Genomic DNA, 23295 nt, shown 5'->3' with positions numbered 1-23295 from the left:
TTTGTCTTAGGATGTGATTTTTGCGATATTTTTGTCTTGCGATGTGTTTTTTCTGTGTTTTCTTGACGCGCAAGTTGTTGTCGTTGTCCTTCAACTCGTTTTCGTTTCAGTCGACCTAGGTATTTAAGACGACGCTGACGTCTTTCACGAAATCTTTTAAGATATTCACGTCGCTGTTGTCGTCTCTGTTCGAGTCGTCGTAAGTATTCCTCTTTACTCCGCAACATTCCTTTTCGTCTGTGTTTCCTTTCTGTTTTTCCCACGTGTTTTTTATACATTTTACTTTGTATCCGTTTCCTTTCCTTATCATGTTTATGTCCAATGTTATGTCCATTGTTATGTCCATTGGTATGTCTACGCCCGTGTTTGTCTCGTCCAATGTGTAGATATGTAGCCTTGTTTACAGGAGACTTAGTAACAGAACCCTTGGGTGGGGCTACAATCTGATACCGAATGTTTTTCTTTACCTTAACTCTGCTTTTAATATCTGTTTGTGTTAAGCTTTTTTTCTTATGTGTGGGTATTAGTTTGTCTTCATGCTTTACCTGAGTTACTTTTGAGGTGATCTTTAGCGACCTTCCAGGTTTAGCCACTGGCTTATTTTTGGTCTGTTCAGCATGAGGGTTCTCTTCTTGAACATGGTCACGTGGTAAATCGTGGTCATCTCCTTCCTTTTCAGTGGGAGGAGCAGGGGCTGGAGTCTCCGGTTTGGATTTCACGTTCGTCGTTGGAGCAGCGGGGTTGGGTTTTGGTTTCATGTCTGGAGCAGAGGGGTCAGGTTTTGGAGCTGGGGGCTCGGGTTTGGTCGTAACTTTCGTTTTTGAAGTAGAGGTTAGTTCTGTTGAGGATTTGGTGATGAATGTGAGGAGGAGAACGATGAGTAGAAGGGGCCTGATCATATCTACCTAAAATGAAGAAATTGTTATTAGCAAGGTTATTAATTTTCACTATAGATTATTAAATTTTATTGATTCTTGGGCAAATATGTAAAATTTGCAGTCAATACTGGCGTTAACTCTTCAAGATATTTCTAATGAATCAGGAATTTGAAAACTGAAAATACCGGAATAGTCAGACACAAAATTGGTGCAAAATTTTTAAAAAGAATTCAGTCACAAATACAACTCAAAAATATTACAGATACACAGATACATTTTCTTTTTGTAATGATTACAGCGAATGTAATAATAATTTGACCTGCAAACAAGTTAAAACACAAAAAATATTTAGTCTTATCAATGAAACCTGAGATAAATAAAGTTTAAAAAATCGTTCGAACTACAGCACAGAAAGACATTAGATAAATAAATAATTCTAAATAGATATTGTCAATGTTATTTCATAAATTTATATTACTAATTTCCAACAAACAACACGGTGAAGCGATAATCACAGCTTCCAATTATAATACTAATTTATATATCTATTTTCAAGACAGCTATATTACCTGAGTAATTTTTCAAAATAAAATAACTCACAACTAAAGCTCAATTGCGCTATGTGTAAGTATATACATATGATAAAACTTAAGAATATATTTTGTTTAATTGCTGAGCAACTTAAACAGACCAGGGTATGCAAAACAGGATAAGTAAGGTAGATTCTTTTTAAAAAAGGATTAAGTTTCTAAGCATAACTCTACGGTTTGGGACAATAACAGACCATTTCATCATTATTTTAACCCTATAAGTATAAACATATGTTAATATAATAAGTTTTTATAATTTTAAAATATGATTGCTGATATTAACAATGTTCCGCCTCTACTCTTAAGAACTATCACTACTCTTAAGAAGATAAAAGAGTAAAAGACTTGATGAAAACTGTATTTAATATAAGTAAAATATAAAATTAAAAGATACAAGATGCTCTGACACTCTTCTTTTACAGTGCTCTGACACTCGCGAGTGTTATCAGCTGACACCAACAACACTCTGTAAACTGTAATCACGAGGCTCTGTGTAGTACTCACTGTAAACTGTAAAGTACTCACAAGGCTAACCACTAACCAGGTGGTTGGTTGCCAGTACATTTCATTAGAGTAGTTTTTCTTCGAGCAATTAACCACTTATCTGTGTAATTATCCGAGCAATTAACCACTTATCAGAGTAATTATCAAATCAACTTATCAACTAGCTAACTAGTCACACAGTCTAGTAGGAGTGTTTGTAGGATTTGTATAAAATTTCATCTTCCTCGTCGTCCTCATCTGGAGTGAAGAGTTTCTCAAAACCATCATTTGGTCGCTTGTAGTACGACCTTCTGAATAAGTTGTAAAGTTGATCAGTTAAATGGATTGTTAAATAATTAAATAATAAATATTTAACAAGTTTAATAATTAGTTAACTCTAGACCAATAACACGTCAAATAACAGCTCATTAGGCTACAATATACAATATACATAGGTTATCGTGTCAGAAACGTAGGATTAATCAAGTCAAGTAATCATTATAAATTGATTTTTCATTAGCTGTAGCATTATTCATTTCATTTTCAAAACAACAAATCCAATATCCCCTTCCGTGCAGACTATTTACAATAAAATTTTACTTAAAACGTCAATATATGTTCATTTTTACATTCATTGCACGCCACAAAACATCATATAAAACACCATAAGTTACCTGGGACAGAAGTAAGACTTGCAGCAGTAGGCGAGTGGACAGCACACAAGAATGACAAGAACGCAGACAAGCAGGAATACCATGGTGTGTCCGTTAGAGAGGTAGTACTTGTACCAGGGTGCCTGTAAATAAATAAATAAATAAATAAATAAATAAATAAATAGATAAATAAATAAATAAATAAACAAATAAATAAACAAATAAATAAACAAATAAACAAATAAATAAATAAATAAATAAATAAATAAATAAATAAATAAATAAATAAATAAATAAATAAATAAATAAATAAATAAATAAATAAATAAATAAATAAATAAATAAATAAATAAATAAATAAATAAATAAATAAATAAATAAATAAATAAATAAATAAATAAATAAATAAATAAATAAATAAATAAATAAATAAATAAATAAATAAATAAATTCAAACTTTATGCAGCAATTTATCGATAAATAGTTGTGTCGATTATAGATGACGCTGCCGGGGGGGGGGGGGGGGGGGAGCGGGGCGAATTGAAAAATAAATATTCCTGTCAATATTAGGACGCAATAAAACTACCGGACCACGATGTACGGGGAGTGGGGACTTGCCACCCCATGACAACATTAAAATATATCGACTTTGTTACATCGTTTCCTGTTAATATACAACTCCGTTACAAATTGAATCTGGCAATACTACACCTTAGTTCAATAAAATATGATAAAGTAATGTATAGCTAGACTTAAGTTAAAGTCTGAAAGGATATAGAAAACAAAATAGTATACTGCTAGAAAGCTAAGTAATAAACTGTGAAAGAGTATGTAGCTGAGATAAAGCTGTAATGTGCCTGTGGAATGTGTATTGTGTATTGAGATTGGGGGACAGGCAGTTTCTTACATTTTACCATTGTTAAATAGCATTGTGACATAACATTGGATCTTAAGAAGAGGAGGTTTGAGGGTTAAAAAGAGTGCCGGGAAATTTCATAATCATAAAAATACTTCATTGAAATGATTGGATCTGGTGATTGAGACACAGCTCAAGGTTATGCCATTTTCAAAACTTGGTATTTAAATATAGATGTATAAGGTTCTGGAAACATCTGTAAGACGTCAATTTGCTTGGAATCTTTCGTGATCATGCTCACTAGACATAATCTTACACAATTCAGGGATGTTCAAAATTACAAAATTTTAATTCTGGGATCAGTGGTAACTGGTAATATGCACCAAAATCCTGTAATGATATAAGTAGTCATTGAAGTCGTAATTAAACACCGATAAATCGTATTATACATAATTATATATATATGTACTGTATGGAAATAAAGCTTCCAGAAGCTGCAGTAGAACTTCCAAATGTTCTAAATGATGGAAACCATTCACAAGCTTCTAGAAGCTTTAGAACTTCCAAATGTTCTAAATGGTGGAAACCATTCACAACATTTGGAAGCAGAGCTTCTAAACATCGCCTCCCCGATTGAAATCGTTATCATGCTCTCAAGGCTCAGCTCTATTAAGCAATGTCTCATTATAAACAACTCATGTCTCATTTAGTAAACCAATCCATAATCATTTTTTAATATTATTAATTATATTAATAATTCATAATGTTACCTTTTCCTGAGGGATTGTGAACTGTTGCTTGTTTGTACACATACTCTCCACTGAGTTTATCTTCTCGCTATCTGAAAACATTTTAAATTGTCAGCTACTTTTAAAATTTTGATGGTTTATTGTCGAAGAAAACATTTAGACATTCAACTGGAGAAGGTACAGAGAGTGTTGTATTAATGTGAGTCATGTTTAGTTCCAGCTGAGACTCTGATAGAGAGAACTATCTCTTTAAGTCACGTGTCAAGACACGTGCCAAGTCACTTGTCACGTGTCAAGTGTAAGTCACGTGTTAAAGTAGATCCCATTTTATTGTGATCTACAGTACAATACATGCTAAAGACACTAGAGAGTATATTGTTGTAACCTGAATTATACCCTGTACCTTATGTACATTAGAACATCTTGTATAATGACGGGGAATAACAATGTATTCAATGGGACATGGGTCATGGGACAGTCACGAGAAAAGGACAATTATATAGTCAAAGACACACACACACACATTTCATGAGGTGTAACAATACACCAAAACACAATAGAAGTTGAACACAATGCCAAACATCGCTACTGTGCTGTGTGTTCAATGTACTGCAGAATTAAGCGAGCCTTACCGTGGAGAATTGTGATTAAGAGCGAGTAGAAAAAGGGACAAGTGCAGTAATGATTAACCAGTGTATGGTGTGTTATGCGATAAATTGTACAACATACGTATATAATATAGAGTGTAGTTCACTAGTGTGTATAGTGTAATGTATAGTGCAATGTATAGTGTAATGTATAGTGTAATGTATAGTGTAATGTATAATGTAATGTATAGTGTATATATAGTGTAATGTATAGTTCACACGAAAGAATTGGTACCCGTACATTATTGTATATTATATAGTGATATTTTTTAGATTTAAATGTATTTCATACACCCCAGATATTGCATCATCGAATGGTATTCGCTGACACAAGACTATATTCCAAATGTCAATTTTCCTAAGGCTGCTACATTAAATAAAGAAGTCAATGTAGCGTGTACTTTTAAACTAATTACAACACTACAAATCTACTACATTTATTGAGTATCATGTATCGTGATGGAAATATTTTAAGCGGGTAATATTCTGTTCAAACCCAGGATACATAACATGAAGACTTAAGACTTTGTTGTAACTTGTATGAAAAGCATTAATACAAAGGAGAATAACACCAAATGAGTTTTAAGTAATTTGAAATGGCTGCTGTAATACCGTGTAAAGAGAATGTAGAACGCTTAATACGTGACTGTTGAGGCGTGTAATTACTAATTAGTTGTAATTAGTTAATTGGATGACGTCTGCTGAGATCTGAGGATGCCTCAACATCTCCTTCAAATGAATATTGAGAGAAAACATCAAAAGATGTGAAGTGTAGTAGTGTGCAGTGTATAATATTCAACATGACAACACACTTTCACGTATATTAGAGCTTTTCATCTAGAAGTGAAATAAATTGTACAATCTACATCTTATTGAGCGAAGGTGTGAAGTGTGAACTGGTTTCACATGGCTACACCTGGCTACACCTGGCTAATAAAACATTTCCATCCAATTAAATGATACTCAATAAATGTATCTATTTGAAGTTGTGAAAATAGTTTCACACAATTGCACACAATATAGCACAGTTTCACACAATTGCACACAATATATCACATACACTTACCGATGTAGTACATGAGGTAAAGATTACACATCTCATCTAGATGTGTGTTCCCGATAACTATCGTCTTGTTGGCTCTTGTCGTGTCGTACTCACACCTGAATAAAAATAAGTCATTATCTAGCCGGGTGACGTCATTATCTAGCCAGGTGACGTCATTACCTAGCCGGGTGACGTCATTATCTAGCCAGGTGACGTCATTATCTAGCCGGGTGACGTCATAATCTAGGCGGGCGACGTCATTATCTAGCCGGGTGACGTCATTATCTAGCCAGGTGACGTCATTATCTAGCCGGGTGACGTCATTATCTAGCCGGGTGACGTCATTATCTAGCCGGGTGACGTCATCATCTGGCCTCCTGACATCATCAGTGTGTCACGTGATATTAATCTACCCACGGTATGTCAGATATATAAACTCGTTAAGTCTACAGGACATTGCACAATTTGAACCATGCGTTGCGCAACCGACATCGTGGGTTCTAGAATCGTAAGTTCTTGAATGTGTCTCTTGCTATTCAGTATTTTCTCGAACAAAACCAGTAAGAGGTGTGGCAAATGTCATGATAATTACGTGAGCATATAAGCCAATTTATAGGTACCATAATTTCTGGTGTCACAATCACTCGTATTTACTCGAATTGAATTGGATACGAGATTGGGGACGCGTTCTATAAACAAACAAACGTAATATATAAGCCAATTGTCTATCTTAAGGTATGGCACCAGTTTGTCGGGCACGTGGTAACCGAGTGCCGCAGTCACGAGGTACAGTCACTTGATAGATAACGTGACATATATTAGCCAGCGAGAAGGGCTGGATTTCATGCTCAAGCGCTGGATGCTCAAGCAAAATTAGATTCACAATTCACATTCTTATAGTTTGAGAGAACAGCAAGGGTTTAGTCAAGTTTGAAATTTTTTTTAAATTAAAAAATCTTGGTAGGAAAATGTTCCCAAGACTGTTGTCTTGTGCTGTATCATAAAGTCATAAGCAATTTATAGAACTCCGTCGGCAATCGTTTGGTCAGGAGTTCTATAACTTACCATGTATGCTTTCAGTTATCTAATTGAATATCTAAATAGAAATTATAGAATGGTGACCTATAAATTATAATAATGATGAAATGGTTTGTTGCGATACCTTGATCCAAATAAAGAGTTACCATGCATGTGTCCAATTCTCTTACGAAACAGATAAAATACGCACGTTCCTCTACGATTAAAATTGACAACTTTAACTAGGCTACTAAAGTTAATAAAGTTATTCAGTTACTAAAGTTACTAAAGTTACTAAAGTTACTAAAGTTATTCAGTTACTAAAGTTACTAAAGTTATTAAAGTTACTAAAGTTACTAAAGTTACTAAAGTTACTAAAGTTACTAAAGTTACTAAAGTTACTAAAGTTACTAAAGTTACCACAATGAAGATTACAATTATAATCTCACCTAGCGTACAACTTATCCCCCGGTTTAACGGCGAGTACACTTTCCATCCTGACAAACATCTCAGCTTTGCGGGGGTCACGTGACCCAATGACTGACCACGTGGAGTTGTGTACCATGTACCCGGAGATCTGGGGTATTTTCAGGTATTAGATAAGATCTGGGGTATTATCAGATATAAGATAAGATCTGGGGAATTATCAAATATCAGATAAGAATTAATATGTTGATATAAAATATTAATATGTAGATTGTTTTACAGCCAAACTTTCATCGGCTCTCAGATGAATTCTTCAGTTATCGACTCAATCATATACTCAACTTCCACGTTCACATAAATCCACATACCAAGGGATTTCATCGGGCGCTGCAGCGCGCTGGTCGACTCTAGAGAATAGGGATCACCTATCAAATGTCAGATTCACAAAAATTTCCCCAAAACTCACAAGCTTAGCGTAGTTATGAGCGTGGGTCCGGTACGCGAACACGTTCATCTCAGGGGAGGTGTAGTTACAGGACAGGTCCAGGTGTATGTCCTTCTTCTTGGGGGGAAATGATCCGTCCTCCGCCATGAACAGGTATATTCCTGCGAGATACACAGATATTGGTCAAGTGATACTTATTTAACTTATGTTATATAGCTTATATAAGTTATTTAACTTATGTTATATAACTTTATTGTATAATAATATCATCTTATTAACATGTTATCTTACTCATCCAAGAGAATGCTAATATAGCAGCTTGTAAACATCGACCAGTCCGCTATTTTGGCCGGGACCGGAACTGGAAAAAGTGCCATGTCCGGGACTTAAACCGGGACCGAAATGTTTGACTTTTTCCAACTTTTTATAAATACAAACTATTAGTTTAGTGAGGTTTAAGTATGTTAACTTATATTAATGTTTGCTTACCAGCTTGGTATTTAGTTTTATCTGTGCTGTACAGAATGTCGACCCCAGATGTGTCTTTGTAATCTTCAGGCTGAGCCAGCTACAAAGTAAACACATAACGCAACAAGCACGAAGATCATAATATTTGAATAAGATAGAGTTGAAGTGACATTTTAACGGTTAAAACGCACAGTTGAGGTTGCGGAAAGATCTTGATAATTTCTGATGCCTTACAACAATTAAGATTACAAACTACTTACCTTGTAATGAAGTTCCATGACGAGGTATTTGATGTCAGTATTTCCTACTTCCATAGACACATTAGCAGGCATGTCAAACTCAGGAGCATCTACAGCCCACGACCACAGGATCTTAGGTTCCTCCTCACAGGCCGCTCCTCCGATCCAAACTTTAGTATCTGAATAATATAGTTGATAGTTTAATAGTACTATGTATAACTTTAGTATCTGAACAAGCACGGGGTTGTATAAACGTAAAATAAAATGTTGGAACTGAGCCCTATCTCACTGTAGATACGACTAACTAGGTTTTACTCGCTCCAACATAATTAGATGTTATGTAAAGTTCTACATCTACTACACAGTACACACTGCTCACAATTTGGTGTGCATAGTAACACACAGTGAGTTAACTAACCTCTGGCTTTAACACTCCGGCACCCATAAAGTAGCATGTGATGAACCACTCCCGAATGAGCCTCGGGTCTGTAACCAGTGATGTAGATAGTACTGGTTAGCTCTGTCTGCATGTGGTAGTAGGTGTCGTTGTGGGGGATGGTAACTCCTAGGGTGTGGAGTTAGGTGGTTAATTAATTAATTAATTAATTAATTAATATGGTGTGATACTGTTAAAATTAATAAACGTTGTAAAAGTTGTCGAATTTTTAAGCATGATTCCAAACATCCAAAGAATGATGATTAATATGTAGTATTTAAATGTAATTTAATTAATTAATTTGTAATGTAATTTAATTAATTAATTTGTAATGTAATTTAATTAATACCTGGCATTCTGAGCTCCATGACATTTTCACAAAGTGCATACTGTAACAACACCAGGAATACGAGCCACATTGTATTTATTGTCCGTCTTCTTGCTTGCAGGTCTATCTCATCTATATTAAGAATAATTATTATATATTATATACTTTGATTTTTAAACTAATACAATAATATTGAGTCAGGAATGTAACATATAATACAAAGAAATTTCCTATCCTCCAGGAGAATGAATCAATGCAAATGAAACAAGGTATAATTTTTTATAAACATTAGAAGAAAAAAAAGTCATAAAGAATCATTCTGTAATATTGAAAATCAGCTTTAACAATTAATTCGAATTTTGTATGCATTTTTATACAATATAATCATACAATTATTCGCATAACGTAATCGGATACCAATTAACAGTTCAAAACACCACATCAACTGCGGTACTAAAAATATTCAAAATGATTGTACTATTGCAACCAAAAATTAAAATACGACATATTGGATAAAAACCTAAAAAGCATAGAGATAAATGGTTAAGATAAACATAGAAAAATACAATATTTGACTTTCTCAGCTTGGGAGAATTCGTCAATAGTAATCTCAATCTGCCCAGAAATTAAAATACGACATATTGGATAAAAACCTAAAAAGCATAAAGATACATGGTTAGATGAACACAGAAAAATACAATATTTAACTCTTTCCTCAGTTTAGGAAAATTTTTCAATAGTAATCTCAATCAGCCCAGCTTTAAAAAAACATTTCATGCTAATTTGTAGACTGCTAAGTGTTTATTTTAAACCAAACAGTATTTTAATAAACAGTGTTTGGTTTTGCAGTATACCATAAAATTGCTGACCTTGCTTCAGTTAGACCCAAAGCTGTAGTACACAATGAACGCAATATAAGCATTATCAGGTATGCTTTCATTACACCACACCACATGATTCTTACAAAATATTGGTCTTCTCTGCCAGGTGACATGACGCGTATAACTTCTTGCTGAATCCATCACAGATTTTCCTTTTGTGCTGAAATCCCGCCTGAGCACAAAATGCATGTCATCAGAGTTCAGCAGCTCAGGATGGCAATGGATGTCCGCAGAATAGTCTTCTGGTCTTGTTGATAGACGTATTTCGAAGGTTTTGGAGATAGGGACAACACACAGAACAAAACCACACCGACCAGGTTCAAGACAGTCTCCTGTAGCTGTAGCAGGATGCTTCCAGAAAAACTTGTATTTCTTTATGCCTCCCATGATTAACTCCCCCATTCTAACGGTATCATATTCGTTGTATTTGCGAGTTCTGAGTGTGGACCTGGCACCTCTCCAAGAAATAATTTCCACAGCATTTTGTGTTGAGATCAGATCGTCATTTTCAGAAATCAACGTCAATAAATTCTTCATTGGACCTGCCATCAACTTTGTCAGGATGTCTTTTACAAATTCCAGTGATATTTTTTTCCAGCCATGTCGCTCTTTGATATTCAGAATGTTGTTAACAACTTGGACCATTTCCACATTAGACACGGAGGACTCTGAAAAGCCCACAGCCTTTATGATGAAGATATACTCGACGAACATGTACATATTTCTAAACGAGAAGTCAGACGTCATGAAGAATCTCAAAACATCATGGAGCGTGTATGAAGAATGGGACCTGAAGATGCCGGATGAGTTCCTATTTGCAGTCTGGAATGTTTTCAACTTGTCTGGGTAGGAGAAAACAATGTTAGGTATTTTATCAGTATCTTCTAACAGTTGCAAGGAAGCGTTATCATCTGAATCATCCGAGTTATCTGAGTAATAATGCAAATCTAGCCTTGGTCTTTGAACGTTAACTCTTATGTTAATGCCTGAAGCTGGTCTCTTTCGTACTATCCTTGAATTATAAATTGAGAAGATACGCTCACAGTAATCTCGTGTGCGGGTAGAGCTGGTTGCCGGAAAGGTGTTAATATAATTACCCACAGGTACTGGTAATGGAGTAAGCCTCCTTTTCTTGTTAATGAAAACTTCTCTAAGATCAGGTCTAACACGAAAGACTTTAGTGGTTGAGTTTTCTTCAAGTCGTCTGAGCTCATTAACTTGGTCAGGTGTCAAATTCCGGTACTTATCCTTGTTGACGAAGACATCAAGATAGCTATCCATGTCCAATTTCAGACACTGTGCTAGATCAATACTTCCCAGGAGGTGTCTTGACCCCATGTCCAGTGAGGTATACTTGTCCCTTTTGACCTTTTTAAGGACGAACTTTAACAAAAGATCTACGTTTTCTCCTGCAAAATCAACCAGAAGATTAATCTGGTTTGTACTAAGAATGACAGTGTCATTGTTAGAAATGCATATATGTAACGCTTGAAAAATTTTTGTTTCACTGTCTTAGTGTTGTACAAACTGTTGAGCTTGTGTGTGGCCATTGCCATGTACTCGTGTCGTCTTTTGTTTGTCTTGAAATAGTTGGCTTCTTCAAAGATATATTTCATATTTGCAAAAGTTGGTTTATTGCTCATTCTTTCTTCTATTAAATATATGAGATGTGAATCCAATTGCTTGAGAAGCCACTTTACATTGAAATTGTCGGCAAGTTGCCACATTTCTCTCATGAAAGGAAGACTCACAAAATCAAGCTTTCCTGAATAAAGTGTCTTCACAAATGTGTCCACTACATGCCTGGTAAACTCTGTAAGGTCAATTGTTTCACAAAGTTCGTCTTCCTTGAACTTAGTCTCAAAAACTCTGCTATTATATGCCAGAATTTGGGAATTTGCTTTGACAGATCGTCCATTAGCCGCAAGCAATGCCACATTGATATGTTTGGAAATAGCCAAGTTTTTCACCCCAAAGTCCATGGGAACGGCAACTTGTTTCACTTTCATTATCCACTCCTCTAATGATTCACAGTGGCTTTAACACCCCTCTTAGTTTAAATGAGGGTAATGTACTTGTCCTCGATGATACAGAAATAGTTTAGAAGACTCAGTCATTCTCATATAACCGAGGCTAAGGGAAATTATGTGGTTATTTCAAAAGTAGAAGCATAAAATACCATAAAATCATGCAAAACAAAAAGGGAGATCATCATCATTTAACTAATTGCAAAGCATTTAGAATGTAGAGCAAAAAGTCACAAACAATGTATAAAGTGCAACCCTGGAAGGTTGAGTAGGTGGAGACTTTACTCACACCTCATCTTTCATTCATACTGCACTGATCCTACTTCTCTGAGAACTTAGCTTTTCCTATACCTTTTGAATCTTTTCGTTGATTTGCTGCAGTCGCTTCAATTTCAAACAACACTGATATCATAAAACGGACATAACAACAATTTTAGATGAACACTTCTGAACCTAATTGCAAGCTAATAAGTACAACAATGTAGAACCTAATTGCACGGTGGTAAGTACAATATGTATTATCTTGAGCCCGTATTAGGTATAATGACCACTTAGTTGCGAGCAGAATGTCATTAACTAGCAGGTGGTAACATCATAGGTAACTCATTAAACATAACCTTTATAGTTATACACCTGTTTCTATTGAACTGTAACTTGAACAAGAGCCGCTGCTAACTGAGTAATTTAATCCCAATTAAGAAGCATATTTACTACCAGAACATGAATATTTTTTACTGTATCAACAAGTACAAAGCCTGCTTAAACTAGACCGATCCCACACACACACACACACACACACACACACACACAAACGTGTATGTATATATTAATAAGTTCTGGTAATCATTTGATTGCAGATAATGAGTCCGAGTGGGCTTAGGCTTCCCGTGCCTTATTTCCTTCTATTATATCGTACTCCTAGTCCAGCATTAGCCCTCTCCTCAACTATGTTCGGTTATAATTACTTTCCTGAGTTACACATCGCTAATCTGTATTGGTTTGCTGTCCCTGCTTCGCTCGGGAAATGCTTTGCTTGGTTGCATTACAGATATTGCTATGTATAGTATATATCCGTTACAGTGTTAGAAATATAGTTTCTACTGCATGTTCTGTGTCTAACTGTAATATTCTACTTCTCCTAAAGAGGAGAATTGTAGGTATCGGATATTATATAATAATCAGTTGACAGTGATGAGTATGAGACAGTATGACGTCTAAAGACAAGACCAAGATACTTTCCTCCTTTGAATTTGAAAAGGACCCTTCTGATGATGAACTGCCACTCCCCAAAATACCAAGGAACAAAGGTGAAGGATTGCTGTTTTAGTTATTATCCGTGCATTATGTTTCTTGATTATAATTCAACCACTGTTAAATATCTAGCTACATCGTTGTATCAGCTTCAGCGCAAGGTATTAATTATAATTATAGTTAGAATTGGAATTAAAAAGCTATTTCTTGATTAGTTGGTTGTCACTCCCCACATGGTATCTCAATTACAACAGTAAACTGTGTCTAAGTCTAATCGGCTGTTCTTTTTACAAAGCTAACATAGCTAACATTATAAAAGTATCATCTTTTCAAAACTTGTATGCCCTCCAGTTACTCATTTATGCACAATGTTACACTACCATTTACTTCCAGGAACACCGTTGTTTGAAGAAGAATCTGAACATACTTCTCTTCTTTACAACCCAAAGGAAAAGCATGGTCTTGTCAACGAAAGTTCAGTAACAACCACAGGAACTGGAACAAATAACAGTAAAATAATCCTGCAAGAGTATGATTATGATCAATCAGAGGCTAAGACATATACAGAACCATCAACCAACATCTGTCTCGCTATTTGCTCCACTTTCTTCTGTTTTGTGGTGGGAATGTTTGCAATTAGTCATTCTGTGCAGGCCCATTATTACAAGGAGGTAAGGATTCAGTTAGTTCATGCCAGTATCTGAGTATCTAATTCTAATATCCAAATTTTTATTTTATATATCTGTATTTTCTTAATAATTTGCACTTACTGAGGGGAGGATTTTATGGGCCAGATTTTGGAAAAATTTTCATAGACATATAAAGCAACCACCTTCGGCACGGAGATCATACCCTCAAAACTTTCTCAAACACACTGTACTTCTGTAGCTATGATATAAAACAAGAAACATAAGTATATAGTATAATATATTGAATTTATAATCCTAACATTTATTTATTCCAGGCTGGACTACTCTCTTTGGCTGATGCACACGGGTCCAAAGCAGCGCACTTGGCTGTGGTAGCAATTATAATGGGACTTATCATTATTATGTGGGTCACTATACTCAGAATAATGTTAATTTCTGCTGATTCAGTTTGAACTTCAACTTTGTCATTTATTATATATTTACTGTTACTGTCCTATTAGCGTTATATCGAGTTCACTGTGTGCTAGTAACTTGAAGAAGAATTAGAATTTTTATGTATATTTTAAGTTTTAAAACTTTGAAATCTTCAATCTTATGACAATTGGTAGGATGTTAACTAGTAACTACTATGATGTTTGAAATAAGTTTTTACAAAAATTACATATGAAAACTAGTTAATTTAAATAGTTATTGTCAACTTAAAATCTTGTTCCTTAACTTTTTAACTAGGTATAGTGTCTAAAAATAAATCAATGTTTAAGTAAGAAAAGCTCTGAAAATTTACAGTAAATGATAGCAAAAGCTGACAATAATTGCTGAACTGTAATTATGATCAAGCTATATGTACACAATACAAAAATTGTAAGTTTCCATAATATTAGCTGTAGAATGTAGATCAGTGGTAAATAGTAGAAATATTATATAGTGTGGATATATTTCAGGATGTTATTAACAGGTCATAATACACAATCCCAGGACTAGGACAGGAGTATATATGATATATCATATATAATATATATTTAGACAAATATGTATATTGTATAAGATGCTCTCCGTGCAACTTTTACTACTATGCCTTTTGGCAGACTTTCTTTTTCTATATTTACATAAGAAATTCTTCATTCTCCGATTATATGGACAAGCTTCTCATCTAAAAATTGGTTAAAGGGGGAACCCCTGACCCATGTAGCTGAGACAGCTCACAGCAAGTAGACCAAAGAAGCTCTTGCTTGTAAAAGGTGCATCAAATACCGCCGAAGTGGTGGGTTCGGAGTCATGGAAGAGGTAGAAGGATATGTTTTGCAGTCCGGGATACAGAGCTGTTGATCTTCCTCTGATTCCCCTCAGTGCAATGAGTGTGCTCCAAGCTGCTCATACCTTCTTGTTTTCACATCATTATTGATGTGAGAATTTTTCCTCATTCGCACAGGCTATCTCCATTTGCGTTATCATTATAATTTTTATTTTTTTATAACAAATTATCGTTAGTACCCTAACATTATTTCTAACGATAACTTATAAACGCTGTAATGTAGAATCATTATCAGCAAGAGTGGACAGAAATCGATGAATGTTGGGTCATGTTTTGCGTGGTCCATCTTATAATAGCTCACTTGCATTTGCTATTAACACTCTGCAGTACCCAGGGCGAGTTGGACGACCGCAAACTAACCTGTTTCTGTTGATTAAGTGTGATTTAAGTGACCATAATATTTTCTTAAATAATTTACGTAAGTGATCTTTCATATTTAAGAAACTTAGCGTTGAACAAAGTTTTTTGGAGAGGATAGTTAATAGTAGTTAATAGATAGTTAAGGCCAGATATCCTTATATATGGTGCAGCGATTTTTTTTATTTGACTCGGTTCTCGCATTATGAGGTTAACCATGTCAAAAATTCGGAAAATTTAATTGGTTAACCTCATAAATCGAGAAACGAGTCGAATAAAAAAAATCGCTGCACCTAATATCTAGATACTTGTCCAAGGAACCACTGTACCAAATCTCAATATCAGGGGGTGGCTGGTTTTCTCAACTAAGGAACTGAAAGTCACAAAATGTGTTTTGAGATAGATGCAATTTAGTGTTTTCAAAATTTTGAATATTCACTGGAATGTATCGCAGTTCGTTAGTTAGGACTTTCTATACACTTAACAACGTTTGCTTGATCAGACCTAGCCACCCCCTTAATGATTTTAGCCACTTTCAGTAGTTAATGTCCTTGTATTGTAGAAAATGAGGTTAACTAAGACTTCCTGTAAACACTTACTGCTTAAAAGTAGTAAAAAATTGGTTGTTAACCTCGCTTTAGACCATATAACACTGGGATTGGTTTATTAATATGTTATTATATACGTAGTAAAACATTTCCACAGTGTAACGATTAATTTTTTGAGGTTAACATGTATTTGACTGGTCAGATATTCAAAAAATTAAAGGTTAACCTCATTTTTTAGCCATTTACGGATAAAATCTTCTACTAAAATATGGTCAGTTCAAATCACCTTTGTCACGTGATTATAGTTGTAGGCATTGTGATACCAATAGATACCTCACTGCGATATTGTGGTATGTATTACATAAGTAAGAATCGTATGTATATTCCCTACGGTACCAAAATGTGATGGTTAACCTCATTTTTTCATTTTCCCAAGATAAAAGAAAGTCAATCAACACGTCATCGGCCCCAACGTTAATGTGGCTCTTGCTATGTGTTGGTTCAGCCGAATTAATTATTATATAATCAAGTTTATTTTTCCGTTAGTTGTCATCCGGCCAAACATTAAGCAACTTATATTGCAGTACCATTTATCATTTAGTATATCAAAATATGTCATTGTAATTTTGCATGGCTGAAATGTAACGCTTGATTTATATATATATAATGATTAATTGAATTTTCAAATAAAATAAAAAAATTTAGAAATATGAATACCGTAAACTAACGATAAAAATAATAGCTCTATCATTTGATCTATTTTGCTATATCTAAAAAAGAGGTTAACCTCATTTAATCACGTTTGGAAATTACTTTTTCTGATAATTATGAACCTAAAATTTAGAGTTAACATTTGCTGACCGAAATAACAAAAAATTATGGAGTGTAATAAAATATTAACCTCAATTTTATTAACCTCAATGTTGTATAGTCAATTTTGTGAAAATCGGTTAAACTCAATTATTAAAAAAAGTTATATATATTAAGCAGCTACAAATATGTGAATAGCAGCAATGTTTTTGTCATCAAAAATTGTATTGAATTTTGTACACACCAGAACGCTAGTCTGGTTGATTAGTGACCAAATTAGAGGCGTTGATAGGAAGGCATTATAATTTGTGGGTGTAAGAGGGAATATTTGGCATGCATTATTCTAGCAGCTATTTTGTAACAAATGGTCTTTACGATTATTAAGGACGGTAAGTATTTTGGGTGTTCAATACTAAATCATGGCTAAATGTCTAAGTGGGGGTTTAAATTTAAGGGAGAAAAAGAAATGAATATTGGGTTATAATATTAATCATAGAAGTCAACCCTGATATAACTATTGTACTAAAAATTTGATCATAATGCTTAGGGTCTTTATTAGAATTCAAATTGGATACAAAAATAGGATCTCTTTACACTACACTTACTCACTCACACATCACATTTAACTTGACAGAGGAATACGCTGGCAGAGTAAGTCGATTTTGTCATGAAATTTTGGAGGTCAGGTGGAATCCCTGCAGGAGCCTACGAAAATTTAAGGTTACAAATATCAAAGTCTTTATTTGTCCAGTCATACACGGCATGACAATGCTGGTTGGAAAGTAGTGAAGATTTCAGTTTGGATTTCAGGCAAGAAATACTAACAGAACAATCAAAGATTTTAAGGTTAGGGGTTATTATATTCCATATTTTCGTTGACCTCGTGTTATGGTTGTCTGGGGGATCCGGTTTATTGATAATAAGCATTGGTTTCCTGGAAGAACGAGAATACTCTTCGTACATAGACATAGGAGTAGAAAACTTCATGATCTTGAATAATTCTATGTAGCTATGGTAAGTATAAAGATTTTGTACAGTGAGTATCTCGTTGTTTTTAAACAGAGGTTTAGTGTGCTCCTTTTTATAAAATTTACTATCAAGTTTCTGGTCAGTAAATGGTCTGGTTCGAACACACGTTTTGAATTTATCCAGGTAGGCTGCTCTATCACCAAACAAGACCCTCAGACAGTACTTCTGTGCAGTGAATATTGAGCTTATACGATTTTTAGCTGCCCCACCCCATGCTGATATGCAGTACGACAGATGGGATTCAAAAAGAGTGTAGTATAACTGTCTGTGGAGAAATTCTGGGAGGGAGCAGCGTAGACGACACAGAGTTGAGGTGGCATGGTTAAGCTTTCGTTTTAGGGCTATTATATGTTCTTCCCATGTTAGATTTTCGTCAATGACGACTCCTAAAAATCTAGCTGACGTTACTCTTTTGATGGGGTAGTTGTCTATATTCATTATGAATTCTTCTTCAACGTTTGCTTCAGTACGTGACTTAGGTCTAAAGTGAATGTAGCAGCATTTTGACAGTATGCACTGAAGGGGTATCCTAGAACTTTTAACAGGTAGTTAAATACCTGAGAGTTAAAGTTATACTCCCTTCTCTCACAAAAAAGCATCAGCCGCTGCACGCTCCACCTACAACCACTCATTCGCAGTGAGAGCTGGAAGACTCCGGAATTTTCTTCCCAAAATTGTCAATACTCTTGAAAAAGACTTTGGCAAGCTTCAAGACATCTCTTGGAAACTTCCTAGACACCCTTCCAGATAAGCCCCCTACTCCTGGATACAGTGCAGAAAACTCTAACTCGATAATAGACTGGTGCAGTCAAGGAGGTGGTCTGCAGATTGTGTGATGGCCGTGAAGATGCCTATTTCTAAACCTCTCAATAGGCTCAATAGGTAGGTACCCCTTCTCATTTAACCCTCATTTAAGTTTCCTATCGTTCAGCTGAATCGACCGAGGAGATTGTATTGATCCAATGGATCCTTAGCTAATCCCTAGACTAGGTGATACTGGGATTCGAATCCTGAACCTTCTGCACAGAAGACGGATGCTCTAATCACTAGGCCACCTAGTCCCTATCCCCTCTCCTAACTATGTAAACACAGAGAAAGCTTTTAGTCACTGTGCAGTTAAAGTATTTAATACCTTGCCATACGACATAAGATCAGCTGAGTCAGTTACATCTTTCAAGACCAAACTTAAAACATACTTCTTTTCTCTAGCATTTGATTGATTTTGCATTTACATAGGTAAAATGAACTTGTCATCAGCAATAGCAGCAAATCTGGGGAAACTTTGAAATACACCAATTTGAAGCATTTAACCCCCCCTTAAAAATCAAAGATTATGAATTTTAGTAATCTGATTATTTACATAGGTCCAAAAATGTCATAGCTTCATGATAGTGCAACGAAAAAAATCTCAGAACATTTTGGTGCTGAGTTAGATGGTTAAGTAGTCGAAAAATGACTGATTTGTTAGTGGACATTTTTTATACCTCTAACACCCAAACCCTTACTACAGTGAAGATATAAGTACTACAGTTAATATTGATGGTCATTATTGAACAAAAATGGTTCATTGACACATAGTTGAAGAAGGAAATTAAAAAAATTAATAAATGTGGTCTGTGGAGTGGTTTATTTGTTTATGTTATAGTGTACGCGTGCGCGCGCTAGCGCGTACTTAACCATCTGTAGGCCAACATATTTAGTCTAGGCTTAAATTCTTTATATATTATGTCACCACTATGGTGCCCAATACTTTTAGTGAAGGTTTGATGTAGAACAGTTAACCACCAACTGTGGTATATCAAAAAAACCATGTTTGTACGCGTGCGCGCGCTAGCGCGTACTTAACCACCTGGTATGGCACAGCATTGAGTTATCACCATAATTTCAAAAGCAGAGGTCACCAATCAGGTGCCCAAAACTTTTGACTATGGTCCCAATACCATAAAACCTTAGATGTGGCCTCAATGTGGTTAAAACATGTTTATTTTGGACTTTCGGTCAACAGAAGCCATCACAAATTAACCATTATTCAGCAACCTCCGAACTTTTTGTGCCTTATTTTGTTTTGATAATTGATTATGAGAGATAGCTGAAGGATAATAAGTGATTTTAAAGATAATGCAACCAAATGTGTGGCCGTATGGTGGTTAAAACGACCAAAAACACTGATTTTGGTCAATTTTAGACCTTTATTAACCATGATGGACGCAACATAGGACTCAGCAATGTTTCTGGTCATATAAATGACCAGGTAGTTATATCTAGATAATGTAGCATGGCCAGCTATAGCTTTACAAAGCTAATATGTGCTCTAAAAATGGTTAATTAGTGCAAATATAGGGTATTTTCAAGACATTTTAACCACCATAGCTGCACATTGATCATAATGCATGAACTTGGGGTCAATTATGCATTTGCAAACAAATATACACTCATTTGGATAGCAAACCATTATCTGAAGTTCATATTGTGGTTAATTTTCACTTTAATAGATGCCTTGTTCAACAGCCTAGCAAGTAATATAGCCCTTTTAACCACTTTTATGACAACATTTCTTGATAACTTTTATCAAGACCCTTCAAATGTCCTTTGTTGACCATAAAATGTTGACTAAAATCATTAATAATGTTTTGATTGGTGGTTAACAACAAATTTTGACATTTTAACCATCTTTTTAGCACTTTTTACGAATATTAACCACCTCAAATCAACCATACTATTAAATTGCACATTTGTGATAAAAAATTATCATCCATGCACAAATGAACAACCACCACTATACATCTATAATCAGAGCAATATTTATAGCTCACCGTTCATCTTCAATTTAACCACCATTAGGACCACAAAATGCCCCCATGAGGTTTGAAAACTTTTGTGATAGTTGCACCATGATATGATCTCAATATAATGACTACTCAGTTCATAATATCACATCTCAAAATGGTGGTTAACCCTAAAACTGGTATTTTAACCACCATAGTGGCCACATTGATGACCCATTAACCACAATTATTCAACATAACCGTACTGCAGTGTTTTGTGCACCAGAAAAACATCACTCCAACATTGAGATTAACCACAATGAGCTGCAACATAATGTTGAAGTCAACATACTCAAATTGTGTGAAAAAAGTCAATGTCCACCAAGTTTCCCCAGATTTGCTGCTATTGCTGTCATGTCTAATTTTCAATTAAACTAAGCTCAGTTAATGTAAGAGCCGCTTTAGAAAGCACTGGAGTTTATCTCCAGGATTAAATTATATCGAGTTATATGATTTAGCTATAAGGCGGTTTATAAATGTTGTATTTATTATTATTAGATATCAATTTAATAAAGATTCACTTTCAGTTTGTGAGAAAGATTAGGCAACAGCGTTGTTAAGTTTTTAGCTATCTGTTGCTTAGAACTTTAATATAGATTATAATTTTCTTCAGCTGGTTTGAAAAATTGACTACATATTATGGTTTATTATTGTTTCCACGATAATCAATGAAACTAATAAATCAATGAAACTAATAAATCAATGTTTTAGCTCATTTTACAAAGTCAAATATTTAAAACAATTAAAATTGTATAGTGCTCAATTTGTAAATGACTAGTTGATCTTTGCTATTGGAAGTTTGTCAAGGACTGGCAGCTAGCGGGGCAAGGAATGCACGGGCTTAGGGACTTTTGTGCACACCAGAACACTAGCTCGGTAGATTTTTGGAAATTAGAAGGACTGAAAACTAAAATTGTTTTTGATGGAGGCTGAGGCATGTTTTTGAGAGGGACGGTATAATAGCTTGTGGTAACAACTGGCCTTTACTTTAATAGGATGAAGTTTTAGTTTTAGGACAGGAAGAAGGCATTAAGAAGATTTGCTCTTTGTTTACAAGGCAGAATATAAGCAATGTTGGTTATAATATAATAATAAAGGCTAACATTCACTGGCATTGATCATCATTTACAATCATCAGCATCTGAAAAGAAATTGTTGTGGAAAACAGCCTTTATAATCACTTTCCCTTTTCATACGTACTTGGCCTTTCCATTAGATCACATCTTGATGATTGGAGACGAATAAACTGTCTATGATGCTGCCTTTTGGCAGACTTTCTTTTTATCTATTTGTATGACCAATTATCCATTCTCTGATGATATGGACAAACTGAGGTGAAGAGACAAGAGAAGAGAAAAGAGACATATTTTACAGTGTAGTAGCTGAATTCAGATTCCAAATACTTAATGCCTTAAAACAAATACGAGTGACTCTCAACAAATTAATATCAATTAGACAATCGGTCAGTGGCGTAACGTTAGTGGCTGATTTAACTTGGCACCCCCCGGCGGCTCGAAAAAGTCGCCCAAATTTTTTGTGTCCCTAAAAAAAAAAAAAGGTCGGGTACCTTTTTTTGGCGCCCCCTACAGCTTTTTTGCGCCCCTGGAGCAAAAAAAGGACCCCTAAAACTTTTTTCACACCGACTGAGCGCTAAATTGGACAGGGGAATACACCAATAAGGTGGTTCGGGTGCCGGTTGAACGCATGTAAAAGGGAGGGTATATCCGTATTTCGCTGCTAGTGATGCAGTCCTTAGCCCGGTAGCTAAGGCTTCCCCGTTTCTCGCTCATTTGTGCTCCGATGGGCTTGTGACCTCTGCGGGGGTCAAGTGCAGGATGAGGGACATGGCTGACCAGGAGAAGGTTGTTTTTGGGAGATAGAGTAAGGTTGGTTTGGTGTTGTGCCTTCGCAGTTTAACTGTATCTTTACTCTATGCTACTTTATGATACTGCTGGGATTGGCCAGCTACCGTGGGGTAAGGCCCACCTGATTTGAACAGATGCTACGCTTGGAATTGGCTTCTGGGTTGGGTTGAGATCCGTGCCTGCAGCGGTTACTGCAATAGAGAGGTGTGATGGGGTTTTAACGAGCGGAGACCTCAGTCCACATCGGTCCTGCGCCTCCTGCCTCTCTAAGGTTCCGGGAGTCCCTATTTAGGGACGAGTTGCCCGGGTGAAAAATAAAGGCTTTGTGGACACCCACCACGTCCTGCCACGAATCAGAAAAGGACTTATACAAACAGTCGAGAACTCTCGACCCCTGATTCTGATGTAGCAGAGGAGTTTAGCTGCGTGTGTGGTCGACGCTTTACAACGGAAAGGGGTAGGAACATTCATCGAGGAAGG

At 35.4% G+C, this 23295-nt stretch overlaps 3 protein-coding genes across 3 annotated transcripts; 1 reads left to right on the top strand and 2 right to left on the bottom strand.

Annotated features, from left to right (window-relative positions):
* Positions 1 to 115: 115 nt before the first annotated feature.
* Positions 116 to 899, bottom strand: LOC134813757 (uncharacterized). The gene is made up of 2 exons (XM_063821635.1): positions 577 to 899; positions 116 to 395 (listed from the first exon to the last, which is right to left on the bottom strand). Exons 1-2 carry the CDS (start codon positions 897 to 899, stop codon positions 116 to 118), a joined length of 603 nt encoding a protein of 200 aa, XP_063677705.1.
* A 372-nt stretch (positions 900 to 1271) lies between these two features.
* LOC134814499 (peptidylglycine alpha-amidating monooxygenase-like) lies at positions 1272 to 9388 on the bottom strand. Its single transcript, XM_063822641.1, has 10 exons — positions 9282 to 9388; positions 8915 to 9061; positions 8518 to 8675; positions 8279 to 8357; positions 7811 to 7950; positions 7368 to 7495; positions 5923 to 6017; positions 4231 to 4301; positions 2626 to 2747; positions 1272 to 2262 (listed from the first exon to the last, which is right to left on the bottom strand). Exons 1-10 carry the CDS (start codon positions 9349 to 9351, stop codon positions 2154 to 2156), a joined length of 1119 nt encoding a protein of 372 aa, XP_063678711.1. The 5' UTR covers positions 9352 to 9388; the 3' UTR covers positions 1272 to 2153.
* Positions 9389 to 13348: 3960 nt separating this feature from the next.
* Positions 13349 to 14954, top strand: LOC134814496 (uncharacterized). Its single transcript, XM_063822637.1, has 3 exons — positions 13349 to 13475; positions 13813 to 14090; positions 14384 to 14954. The coding sequence occupies exons 1-3, from the start codon at positions 13376 to 13378 to the stop codon at positions 14519 to 14521; spliced, it is 516 nt and encodes a 171-aa protein (XP_063678707.1). The 5' UTR covers positions 13349 to 13375; the 3' UTR covers positions 14522 to 14954.
* Positions 14955 to 23295: the final 8341 nt, after the last annotated feature.

This window comes from Bolinopsis microptera, chromosome 4, assembly GCF_026151205.1.
Source record: "Bolinopsis microptera isolate Bmic1 chromosome 4, MBARI_Bmic_1.0, whole genome shotgun sequence".
Taxonomy (NCBI): domain Eukaryota; kingdom Metazoa; phylum Ctenophora; class Tentaculata; order Lobata; family Bolinopsidae; genus Bolinopsis; species Bolinopsis microptera.
Note: the sequence above shows the minus strand (reverse complement) of the source record. Positions and strands in the feature narration are given on the sequence as shown.

Coding starts and splice junctions, on each gene's coding strand:
- LOC134813757 (XM_063821635.1), bottom strand. CDS start 899: ATGATCAGGCCCCTTCTACTCATCGTTCTCCTCCTCACATTCATCACC. Junction 396..576: donor CCAGTGGCTAAACCTGGAAG/GTCGCTAAAGAT, acceptor CCTGTAAACAAG/GCTACATATCTACACATTGG.
- LOC134814499 (XM_063822641.1), bottom strand. CDS start 9,351: ATGTGGCTCGTATTCCTGGTGTTGTTACAGTATGCACTTTGTGAAAAT. Junction 7,951..8,278: donor TAAAACTAAATACCAAGCTG/GTAAGCAAACAT, acceptor TGTATCTCGCAG/GAATATACCTGTTCATGGCG. Junction 4,302..5,922: donor TTACCTCATGTACTACATCG/GTAAGTGTATGT, acceptor AAATGTTTTCAG/ATAGCGAGAAGATAAACTCA.
- LOC134814496 (XM_063822637.1), top strand. CDS start 13,376: ATGACGTCTAAAGACAAGACCAAGATACTTTCCTCCTTTGAATTTGAA. Junction 13,476..13,812: donor CAAAATACCAAGGAACAAAG/GTGAAGGATTGC, acceptor ATTTACTTCCAG/GAACACCGTTGTTTGAAGAA. Junction 14,091..14,383: donor AGGCCCATTATTACAAGGAG/GTAAGGATTCAG, acceptor TATTTATTCCAG/GCTGGACTACTCTCTTTGGC.